General features: G+C 42.3%; 1 protein-coding gene across 1 annotated transcript; it reads left to right on the plus strand.

Moving 5' to 3' along the window:
• The first annotated feature begins 3,295 nt into the window (after positions 1-3,295).
• Positions 3,296-11,002, plus strand: PSMB1 (proteasome 20S subunit beta 1). Its single transcript, XM_054023922.1, has 6 exons — positions 3,296-3,469; positions 6,498-6,605; positions 7,959-8,040; positions 8,635-8,764; positions 9,864-9,970; positions 10,706-11,002. The coding sequence occupies exons 1-6, from the start codon at positions 3,369-3,371 to the stop codon at positions 10,889-10,891; spliced, it is 714 nt and encodes a 237-aa protein (XP_053879897.1). The 5' UTR covers positions 3,296-3,368; the 3' UTR covers positions 10,892-11,002.
• The last annotated feature ends 1,534 nt before the right edge of the window (positions 11,003-12,536 follow it).

Below are 12,536 nucleotides of genomic sequence, written 5' to 3' on the forward strand. Positions count from 1 at the left end.
CTAGACGTCGAGCTGTTGATCACTACCCGCTGAGCCCAACAATCTAGCCAGATTTCTATCCACCTTATAGTCCATTCATCCAATCCATACTTTTTTAACTCCCTGGCAAGAATACTGTGGGAGACCGTATCAAAAGCGTTGCTAAAGTCAAGTTATATCACGTCCACTGCTTTCCCCATATCCACAGAGCCAGTTTTTTCATCATAAAAGGCTGTCAGGTTGGTCAAGTATTACTTGCCCTTGGTGAATCCATGTTGACTGTTTCTGATCACCTTCCTCTCCTCCAAGTGCTTCAAAATGGTTTCCTTGAGAACCTGCTCCATGCTTATTCCAAGGACTGAGGTGAGGCTGACCAGTCTGTAGTTCCCCGGGTTCTCCTTCTTCCTTTTTTAAAAGATGAGCACTATATTTGCCTTTTTCCAATCGTCCGGGACTTCCCCCGATTGCCACAAGTTTTCAAAGATAGTGGCCAATGGCTCTACAATCACATCAGCCAATTCCCTCAGCACCCTCCAATGCATTAGATCTGGACCCATGGACTTGTGCATATCCAGCTTTTCTAAATAGTCCTTAACTTGTTCTTTCACCACTGAGGGCTGCTCACCTCCTCCCCATTCTGTGTTGTCTGTGAAGACCGAGGCAAAAAAAGCATTGAGTACTTCATCTTTTTCCACATCATCTGTCACTAAGTTGCCTCCCCCATTCAGTAAGAGTCTCACACTTTCCCTGACCTTTTTCTTGTTACTAACATACCTGTAGAAACCCTTCTTGTTACCCTTCACATCCCTTGCTAGCTGCAACTCCAGTTGTGTTTTGGCCTTCCTGATTACACCCCTGCATGCTCGAGCAATATTTTTATACTCCTCCCTAGTCATCTGTCCAAGTTTCCACTTCTTGTAAGCTTCCTTTTTGTGTTTAAACTCACCAAAGATTTCACTTTTATGCTCCTTTTCAAAATTATCTGCACTCCAGGCTGCCTCCAGTTACTGCACGTGCTGAGCAATTTTCAGAGCAGTGCCTTACTGTGGAAACTCAACACTCGAGACTATTTTTGTTTTCAATTTAAGGATCATGTAAATACAGGTTTCATCCTGAGTGTAAACTGATCCAACTGATGCTGTTTTGGGTGGTTGCTTTTCCTCTAATCCACAGACTGGTCATGATTCATTGTCACTGTCTTAAAAACCTTGGTTGGATATCCCTTACAGCACCTAGCTAACGCCATGCTTCCTGATGGCTTTTATCCAGTTGGCCTTTCCTCCCCACCTAGACAGACCTTTCCCCTCTGAAATAGATATATAATCCCATGTTTATCCTCCTTTAGCTGCATTAACTTTCTGCCTCCCCACCACACACTCCCTAGTCTTTTTTCAAGCAAATACAAATTTCAGAAAATAATGATGGGTCTATAGAGTAATTTTTATGTTATTAAAGCTAGAAACTAATGTTCATTAGTCTTATTCACACATGCCAATTCATAAATCTCCAGAAAAAAGCTAAGTAAATATAAAATTAAGGTTGAAAGTACATAAATTAAGTAAAAATTAAGAGTAAAAAACATTATCAGGATGTTGTAATTATCCAAAGAGCAAGCACTACAAACCCAGGAAATTCAGAGTTCAGTTTCAATTTAAAAGAAATCTATATATATTATGGTAGTGGAATGCAGAGTTAGGGCACTTAGTCCTCAACTCTTATGTCATACAATAGCTGTACAACTATGATTAGGGTGTTCCGGTGTTTGTGGTCCAAGATTAGATTAAATTTATTTTTAACAACATTAGTTTTGTCCATATTTTATGCCTCATGGTGTCCCTACAGGAGATGGCTTGTTTGGAACAAGTCTACTCAAAATAGACTTGTGATAGTCTGTCCACTGCGGGGAGCAATTTGGTCTTGAAATGTGTTATATTGGCATTTTGCTGGGGTGCACCACACTGGTAACCATGCCAAATTTATCCAGCAAGGCCTGATAGTCAACTATACTTCCTTGCAAAAAATGTTGAAGTTGTTTTACCTAGCTACACAAGTAATAATGTTGTCTTTTCTAATTGAGGTGTGAGCCAACAGTCAGTGCAGTTAGGTTTTGTTGCCACAGTAATGAAGAACAGGGGAGGCAGGTTTGTATAATTTTTGGTGGTGCCCGGAAGGGGTCCAAGTCCTGCCTCCCTCCCCACACCTGCCTAAGGCTCTGGGAGGGAGTACGGGATGCGGTTTGGAGTGCTGGGTGCGGGTTCTGGGCTGGGCCAGGGAGTTGGGGTGTGGAAGGGGGCGTGGTACTGGGCCAGAGATGAGGAGTTTGGGGTGCAGCAGACAGGCTGCCCTGGGGGGTCAGAGAGGAGGACTCCCCCCAGCCTTCTCCCCGCCGTCAACAGCGAACAGCTGCTGTGCCTGTGGAGGGAGGAGGTGCGTGGCAGCCCTCCCCCGGGCAGGCGACTCTGAGTCAACACGGGAGGGGCTTATCCTGGCTGGACCTCCTGAGCAGCAGACTGGGAGTGCTTGGGTGAGTGTTGGGCTGTGCACCCAACAGGAAAAGGATAACTTAATGCTAGTGACTTTAGTGGCTGTGTGTTCTATGCAGGGGGAGATAGTGACTGATGAGATGCTTGTTTACTTAATTGGGGGTGCAACAGGATTTTGAGAAGAGAGTGTATCAAATATATAGGCAGGCAGCAATATCACATAGGTGCAGTTGTCCTACTTAAAAGCATGGGATGAGCAGTGTGAAACCACATCATGACACTCCTGTTCTTTCTAGGATTTAACCCTGAAAGCTTTTACTTTCCTAAACACGGGGTGGCTTTTTGTTTTTGAGAGGAGGAAGCAGGCGTTCTCCTCAGCTGTCCCATATCTGACCACATTCCCTCTCAGCAGCCATGGGCCCTTTAACTCCAGCATGCCACCTGACTGAGGAGCTGTTGCCCAAACAAACTTTCCCTCAACCAAATCAGCTCAGTGAAAGGACGAGGGCCTTAGAGGGCAGCGCTGGGGCTGGCTGAATGTCTGGGCAGCTGCTCTTCAAGTTGTGCCAGTTCATTTTCTTCCGGACTCGGCCTGTGTCATGCTGAGACTCTGGGACGTCATGTGAGGAGACCCTTGGCTCGGTGCAGGCAACGCGCCTCTGCCCACCCTCTACTGGGGAGCATTCATTGCAGACGCCGAACCTTGCAGGCCGGGCGCGCGGCGTTCACTCCTCCAGCCTGCAGGCGGCGCTGCCGGCGCCGGGAGAACGCAGAGCACGGAGCAGTGGAGACCAGGCCAGCGTGAGCCTAGAGCGGACTCCGTTAGTAAGGGGAGGAATTCCGCTTCCGGCGCCGCCATTTTACCGTGAGACAGCAGCAGCGAACCGGCTCCCAACCCGCGCCAGGATGTTGTCTACAGCCGGCTACGCGGAGCCCAGGCCCGGGATGGGGCACCAGCTCGGCGCCCCCGTGCAGCACCGGTTCTCCCCCTACACCTTCAACGGAGGGTAAAGAGCCGGGCTCCCGCCCCCGGGACCCTCAGCCCCGCGATCCCGCCTCTGCCCCTCCGGGCGCTCGCGGCGCTGCTGGACCCGTCGCTTTCACTTTCTGTCCCCGGTAGATCCCCGAGCCCGGCGGGCGCCCCGCGCTCTGTCCCTGCCCCAGGCCCGGCCTGCGAGCGCGGCGCCGGGATCGGGGACCAAGGCGCGGGGGCCACGTCCGGGTCACAGCCCCCGCTCCCGTTCCCCGCACGTTAGACCCGAGCTTCCTCCCGCTGCTGCTTCCCGCAGCCTGGCCGCGAACCAGCCCGCGGGGGAATTCACAGAAACCCTGGTGCCTTCGGAGCCCCGCAGCAGCTTCCCCGCGCTGAGCTGCTCAGTGTGGGGTTTTGTCTCCTCTCTTGCTCCTTTACACTGCAGGGGCCCCCTTTGCCTGCAGAGAAGGGAGGCGAACAACGTAATGAAAAGACCCTCATGTAAAGAGGACTCGTGGCTGTAATGTCTCAGTGGCAGCGTGTAGTTTACTGTTTTCACGAATAGTTGAGCACCTGCCCCCACATCTCTGGGTAGCGTACGAATGCCGTCCGTGCACTTGAATGTTGTTTGAAAGACTGATGTTGAGGAAAGGAGCTTTGGAAACTGCTTTTCTATATTGGAGCTGGGTAGTGCAGCGGCTTTCATGGCAAAGGGACGTTAAAAGGCAGCATTTAGTCTGATGAAAAATGCCCGTGTTGTGTCCAACTTTTTAGAAGCACCATTACACTTGGAAGGGATCATCCAACAAAAGGCTCTAATTTAAATCTAAAGTAAGGTGTAATAATCTCCTGGCTTGCATTTGTAATCTCATCCCCCTTCTCTGAAATTGTAATGACAAATTATCCTGGCAGATTATCCCTTTCTTTCTAGAACATGTATCAAAGGGGTAGCCCTGTTAGTCTGGATCTGTAAAAGCAGTAAAGAGTCCTGTGGCACCTTATAGATTAACAGACGTATTGGAGCATTAGCTTTCGTGGGTGAATATCCACTTCTTCGGATGCATGCTGCTTTTCTAGAACATGTGCATTTTAGACTCTGTTATCCTCAATATTCTTAAGGTAAACCACCTTTCATTGTTCAGAAAGCACAGTGGCAACATCATCCTATAAAAGTTGTAACCACTGTGTTGAAAGCTACCTGGGGATAACTGTTATCAGTGGATTAGACATTTTATCAATACACTTTTCTTAAAAAGAACAGGAATACTTGTGGCTCCTTAGAGACTAACAAATTTATTAGAGCATAAGCTTTCGTGGGCTACAGCCCACTTCTTCGGATGCATATAGAATGGAACATATATTGATATATATATATATATATATATACAGTATATATACACTGTATATATATCTCCTCAGTATATGTTCCATTCTATATGCATCCGAAGAAATGGGCTGTAGCCCACGAAAGCTTATGCTCTAATAAATTTGTTAGTCTCTAAGGTGCCACAAGTACTCCTGTTCTTTTTGCGGATACAGACTAACACGGCTGCTACTCTGACACTTTTCTTAGGTGACTGTGGGATCTGGGCACACAGGTACACTAGTTCGTTGGTTCACAGAATTTTTCATAATGTTGGACCACTTCTAAAAACAGATCCTTGGGTTTCCCACCACCTATTCCAGTCTTCTGATTCTGCAACTTACTTGTGGCAACTACTGCAGTTGGTTATTTGAAAAAACTAGGATAGTATTAAGACAAGATGAAAATGAAACTCTCAAATGTGAAGATATTGGTGCTTAGTTGCATCTTCCCATCATATATGTCTGAGCTGTTTTCACTTCCTTTGTGTAAGATTTTACCTGTAGAATCATAGAATATCAGGGGTGGGAGGGACTCAGGAGGTCATCTAGTCCAACCCCCTGCTCAAAGCAGGACCAATTCCCAACTAAATCATCCCAGCCAGGACTTTGTCAAGCCTGACCTTAAAAACCCCTAAGGAAGGAGATTCCACCACCTCCCTAGGGAACCCATTCCAGTGCTTCACCACTCTCCTAGTGAAAAAGTTGTTCCTAATATATCCAACCTAAACTTCCCCCACTGCAACTTGAGACCATTACTCCTTGTTCTGTCATCTGGTACCACAGAGAACAGTCTAGATCCATCCTCTTTGGAACCCCCTTTCAGGTAGTTGAAAGCAGCTATCAAATCCCCTCTCATTCTTCTCTTCTGCAAACTAAACAATCCCAGTTCCCTCAACCTCTCCTCATAAGTCATGTGCTCCAGCCCGCTAATCATTTTTGTTGCCCTCCGCTGGACTCTTTCCAATTTTCCCACATCCTCCTTGTAGTGTGGGGCCCAAAACTGGACACACTACTCCAGATGAGGCCTCACTGATGTCGAATAGAGGGGAATGATCATATCCCTCAATCTGCTGGCAATGCCCCTACTTATACAGTCCAAAATGCTGTTAGCCTTCTTGGCAACAAGGGCACACTGTTGGCTCATATCCAGCTTCTCGTCCACTGTAACCCCTAGGTCCTTTTCTGGAGAACTGCTTCCTAGCCATTCAGTCCCTAGTCTGTAGCAGTACATGGGATTCTTCCGTCCTAAGTGCAGGACTCTGCACTTGTCCTTGTTGAACCTCATCAGGATCGATACTCCACTCATCCTCAGCCTCTTTGCACAGGTCCCTATAAAGTTTTTGCCATCCTACTTGTGTGCTGTCCTTCTCCGTGTTGTCTATAAATTTGATTGTGACTGAATTTACACAGATAACCCCCACCACCACCCAAAGTATATAGACATGAAGCAGCCACTTACGATGAATGAATGCATTTTTTTTTTTTATCTTTTTTAAAAAAACCTTCTGGAAATCTTGAGTCCTGGACAGTATGACATCTAGTAGGAAGCATAATTGCTTAAAGACTGAAAGAAGCTCCATTGTTGTGACAAAGCTTCTCAAATCAGTTTGAGAACATGCACTAGTTACATTTCCCTATCACCTCAGTGAGTATTTGTTAGAAATCATGATTATACATTAGTCTTTGTTTTCTTTAAGAACGGTGTTGGCAATTGCTGGAGAAGACTTTTCTATTGTTGCCTCAGACACGCGACTGAGTGAAGGTTATGCAATTCACAGCCGGGACAGTCCAAAATGCTATAAACTGTAAGTTTTAATCTTGTAGTATGGCATCTTGGGGAGATTGAATGACCAGAATTTTCATTTGCTGTCCTAGAAAAAATTCCAGTAAGACAAGATGCAAGTTTGTAAGGGTTTAATTTGGGCTCTGTTGTGATGCTGTAAATGAGATCAAGTGTCTTAGTTTGTGTTTTGCTGCTTGAATTTCACTGACACCTGATGTTTTTGATTTCCTAAACACAAGGTAAGTAGATCTGCTTTTTTTGATGGGCACCCCTAAGAGTGTGTAGCTAATTGTAGCAGCATTTAGAGTTGCTGTTGTGAATAGCTTTGCCTGTTCCTGACACCCAGTAGTTGGGGTGCCAAAGTGTTTCCTTTGGTGGCTGTATATCAGGAATGTCAATAGTCCATTATTATTTCAGTAGACCATGTGGCACTTCAAAGAGCTCCCTAGCAGAAATCAGCAGTTAATGTCAGCAATTCCTTTATCAATCTTCTTTCACATTCCTCCTATATTTCCTTCAGTGTACCTGGATAGTGTCCCCTTTAAGAAGTTTATCATTATATGCTTTTAAATGTGGCAAATGCCTCACTTACACTCCAAACTGCCACCAGCTACAGATGCAAATCCTCTGTCTTCTTTGACAGTTCACATGAGTTCAAGTTTCTCCTGGCTAACCCCTTAGCATATCAGTAACTTCTTGGTAGTGTCCAGAGGTGAGTTACCTTGGTACCATCTCGGTCTGCTGAAATATGGTGGCTGCTGATCATTGATGTAGTCTTGTAGTAAGAGAAAAAGCTTTCACTTTAGGTTGTTAAAGTTAAACACTTAACAGCTTTGAATAAAATATATTGTCAATTTTTAGATGGTATAGTTTGTAAATAGTTAGGCTTGAAATGACTATTGACCCTCTTTTATATAAAAGTTTAATATGTTGATTTGCATTTCTATAGCTCTTTCAATCAGTGATCTCAAAGCACTTTATAAAATGTTAATTAAACCTCTCAATAGCCCTGTAAGGTGTGTAAATCCTGTTGTTCCAATCTTAGATTGGCAATTTGAGGCACAGAGGTTAAATCACATATCCATGGTATTACAAAATTAGCTGACAGGACTGGGAATAGAATCTATTTCTCCTTTCTCACAGTCTTGCACTTAACTGCTAGATAAGTGGTTCCCAAACTGGAATATAGAGCGATATTGATTTGCAAATCACTTGCTAATAGTCTATAGAGAGTTAGCTGATCATTGTTACCCGCTGATGCATTGCATTAAAAAATGCTAAGAATACATTCTGTACTTTCCTAGTGTTGTTTGTCAATGTAAGAAACTGGTGTAGTTGATAGCATTGAAATATTATCAAATTTTGCATTTTACAGAACAGATCAAACAGTCATTGGATGCAGTGGTTTTCATGGAGATTGCCTTACATTGACTAAAATTATCGAAGCAAGACTAAAGGTAGCTAAATTTGATATTAGTATGTATAAATGAAAGTAATAAACCCTTATTAAAATATTAGAGAAGAGAGCAATAATTAGACCAGGTGGAGGAACTGAAATAAAAATGTAACAAAGTACAGGTAGCTGTTTTGTTTCAAACATTCCCCTAAAGTGTTTATACCCCAAACATTGTAGCACTGCTAGTGAAAGAACTAGAAATACTTATATGTATTTACTGTCCAAACTGAGTAAAATGCAAAGGCACTTAGAACACACAAATTGTGAAGAGTAAAGGCATATTTTAAAAAAAACCAATTTTAATATTTTAGTGTTGGTGACCAGATGACATCTGTTTTATAAAAAACTTCTGTATGAAACCTACATTTTGTGCCTAAACTACTTTAAGAAACCCAATATGTACACACACATTTAAACACGATAGTTTGTTTTTAGATTACTAATTGAATTTTCATAATCATTAAATGTATTTGAATTATACTCCTGCTATGCACTCTTTTCTTCTAGTTTGAAATTTACTTGTTATAAAAACAGTGGTTATGTCCACTTACTATTCTAATATTATTGTTTAACCCACCTTTTTCTGTGCTTGCAGATGTACAAGCATTCCAATAACAAGACCATGACTACTGGGGCTATTGCAGCGATGCTGTCTACAATCCTGTATTCTCGGCGCTTCTTTCCGTACTACGTTTACAACATCATTGGTGGGCTCGATGAAGAAGGTAAAGACTTAGACTTGCTTGTGGAGAGCAAAGGGAGAGGCGGCTGATTTCTGCAGGTGAAGGGCAATCATTTCAGCTGAAGCAGACTGGTGGTACAGTTTGAAGAAGCTTGTATGCTTGATTCTCTTACGTGAAATAACGTTGTTCTTCACTTACAATTTTTTTTTTGAGTATCTCAGCACTTTATAAAATTAGTTTTGGTAAGTATTATAATCCCTTTTAGTAGGTAATCTAATGCACAGTTTATATGACCAATCTTATAGTTTTCACCAACATCTTGATATATACCTGCGTCAGTCTCTGAAGAGTCTGAGTGTGTATGAACTCCAAAATCTAAAGATGGCTAAATCCTACTTTTTCAAATGACTTATAAACAGCTGAAATAACATCTTTGCTAAAAAGACTTCTACCTTTCTGTCTTTTCATGTTTAATATTTTAAGGTGGATTGGAATACACTGCTTGTATTTCAGGCTGTTTGGAAAAGCAACAGTGCAGAACACTGGAATGCCAATGGCATGGATTGCCATTGTTCACAGGACTTTGCCTGTTTTGGGGGCCAAGCATATACATCTAGTTTAAAGATGAAATATTTTTAGTGATGAAATGTTTTACCAACTCACATCTTAATGCTAACTTTACCTTCAGATCCTTTATCATTATTGGTAGGCAGAGCTGTTCCAGCAGCATATTCCTTTTCAGAATGGCCTGTGAAATTAACAAATACACTGTTTCAAATCAAAACCTTTGGAGATATGGATTATACAAAAGTAGCAGTTTAATAAAACTTGGAAGGTAACTGACACTTTTAGCACCTCAGAAGCATGCTCTTATCTCTGGCTTTTAAGCTTTTCCAATTATTTAATTGAGCTCCAGCCACAATACCATTAGGATCTTCTATTCTATGGCTTTGACCAAGAATCCAAGATGGTCTTTATCCTCAAACATCTAATAACTTTTTCTTCAGAGGTCAAGTTATTAATCTTGTCTCAGGATGGCTTGAAAACTAGTATATGTAGTGTTTTTGCAGTAGATCTTGTATATCATTAAGAAAATAACTTTCTGGCATGTAGATTTAATATAAACTTTTTTCTTTTCAAGGGAAGGGAGCAGTGTATAGCTTTGACCCAGTAGGTTCATACCAGAGAGATGCCTTCAAAGCTGGTGGTTCAGCAAGTGCCATGCTACAGCCCCTACTTGACAACCAGGTAAAGTAGTCTTGATATTTATTTGGTCAAAAAATATTTATTTTGCATCTTGGTAACCTCTGTGTCATTCCTTCCGAACGATTTTACCATGGCTCCTATGTAATAGGGCTGTAACATAGTTAGGCTGTGGAATTGTGGTTCTTTCCATGCACTGTGCTGTTAAGGGTAAATGTAACAAAGTGAAAGTCTTGGACAACCTTTAGAAACTTGAATCTTCACACTTGTGCAAATTCTTAATGTTCTTAGAGTACTGCAAAGCAATGTGTAAACAGATTTGTGTCCTATTGGATGACCAGCATATAATGCTGTGAGTGTGATAGTTCTCTTGAGCAGTGCTAGAATGGGAAGCCTCTGTACGAACTGGTTCGGTTTGAATGTTCATTGTGGTTTTTATAAAACTACTGTATATTCGTTGGAGATGAGAAAAAATATGCTTGCCTTATCCTGAGCTCAATTTCCAGCTCTCTACTCAGTAGGTATAATAGAATTACTAGCGCGCGCGCGCGCACACACTGCACCAGCTTTTGAGCAGCCTTACATTAAAGTTTAAATTGTTGAACCAAATCCCTTTGCAAGTGTTTGGGTGTTCGGAAGAGATTGATCTGTTTTAGAATTTCTGTTCACACTTAAGCCTGGCAATTCTGATGTCTGACTAAACTAATTTTACAATTTCTCTTTACTTGAATTTTTAAAAACCTGTGAAACAAAGTAATCCAATGTCACTTTCTTTCCTAGGTTGGCTTCAAGAATATGCAAAATGTGGAGCATGTACCTTTGTCCCTGGAAAAGGCTATGCAACTAGTTAAAGATGTCTTTATTTCTGCAGCTGAGAGAGATGTATACACTGGAGATGCACTTAAGATCTCCATTGTCACAAAAGATGGTATTAAGGAGGAGACACTTCAATTACGGAAAGACTAATTCAGAATACTTGTCAATTAAATCTGCATTATGTAATCTAAGTTGTAACCAGTCTGATTTACTTGTATTGTGGGGACATTTGTCTTATTAAAAGAATTTAACAAAAGTTAACTATCAAAATGTTGAATGTTTGCTGCCTTCAGACAGTACTGCTGGGATTTGAAAAGTGATTGTGTTTCCTGATGAAATTGGTGCAACCCATGCATTCACTGGTTAGGATATGGGTTTGGTTTGATAAATGGAAAAACCAGAAAGAATGCTGCACAGTAGATCAAATGTTTGACTGACAGCATGTAATAGATTGAATTACCCTTCAGTTTACAGCTGCCAGTTTTACTCTTTGTGAGCTAACTTTGCAGTTGTTAGTAAGAGTAGTAAGCCTACTACTCAGGATGAAAAAAAAACTTATCAATCCACTTTCTTCCTCCTCTGTTCTATCATGACATTCTTTGTTGGATTGGTTTCAGTGTTCCCCCTTCGCTCTGTAGCCCATATAACTTGCTCTTTCTCCAAAATCTGTGCTACTCTTCTAATTTATGCCATTTATCTCTCCTGCCCATCCTCATCCATACAGGGCTTGAAAATCTTACCTGATAGCTAGAGAAGTAAACCTGTTAGCCAGAAACCAGTATTGAGGTGAGAAGCCAGTTCTCCCTCCTGCTTGGAAAGAGAGAAAGGTGCAGGGATTCCTAACACTGTTTTCCTTGGACCCTGCTCAGGGGCTCATCTTTCACATCTGCCTCCAACTAATTAGACCAAAGTCTGAAGCCCACCAATCACCTCCACAATATCATGTGACTGCTGTGTTGGGAATGTCTCCACAACCACACATGTCCTAAACTCTTCACTTTTGGATTTTCCTATCTCAGAAGTAGCTCCATTTGTCACCTGTTGCTGCTCAGAGCTTTCCCAAGGAGCAACTGACTTACCTGCTGAATAGCATCAGTGGAGCTGATAAGACTGTTTAGTGTTCTCACTCTGCAGCAGCTTGGGAAGCTCTGAGCATCAGCAGAGGCACTTCAACTGGAGGGAGAGGGGGGAGGCATAGCTCAGTGGTTTGAGCATTGGCTGCTAAACCCAGGGTTGTGAGTTCAATCCTTGAAGAGGCCACTTAGGATCTGGGGCAAAATCAGTACTTGGTCCTGCTAGTGAAGGCGGGGGGCTGGACTTGATGACCTTCCAGTTCTATGAGACAGTTATAATAATAATAATAATAATAATATGGAGATACACCTGTCTGCAGAATTTGGAAGGTTCTCTTCCCAACTGGTAGGGCCTGGAAATTTTAAACAAAAACTAGCTTCTAAAGATGTTGATGGCACTAGCCTGGAAAAGAATCAGGAGTGAGTGGATTTTTCAAGATTTGGCTTTCCGTAGTCACAAAATCAGATATTTTAGTAGTGCTTTAAGGTAAGTTCTGTTAATTTAATAAGTGATAGGTATAATTTAGAATATTTCTATATCAACTAGAAAGCAAATATAACAAAGAATTATCTTCTCACTTGTTAGGGTTAACATTTTATAGTTCTTTGGATGCTGGTCCACGTTTAAAATGATTATTCATTTCCAAACTCACTTATGATAACCCAACCCAATGCAAAGCTAATTTTAGTTCATAAGAATTTGTCAGTTGGCTTCTATGGAT

Source organism: Malaclemys terrapin, chromosome 3 (assembly GCF_027887155.1).
Source record: "Malaclemys terrapin pileata isolate rMalTer1 chromosome 3, rMalTer1.hap1, whole genome shotgun sequence".
NCBI lineage: Eukaryota > Metazoa > Chordata > Testudines > Emydidae > Malaclemys > Malaclemys terrapin.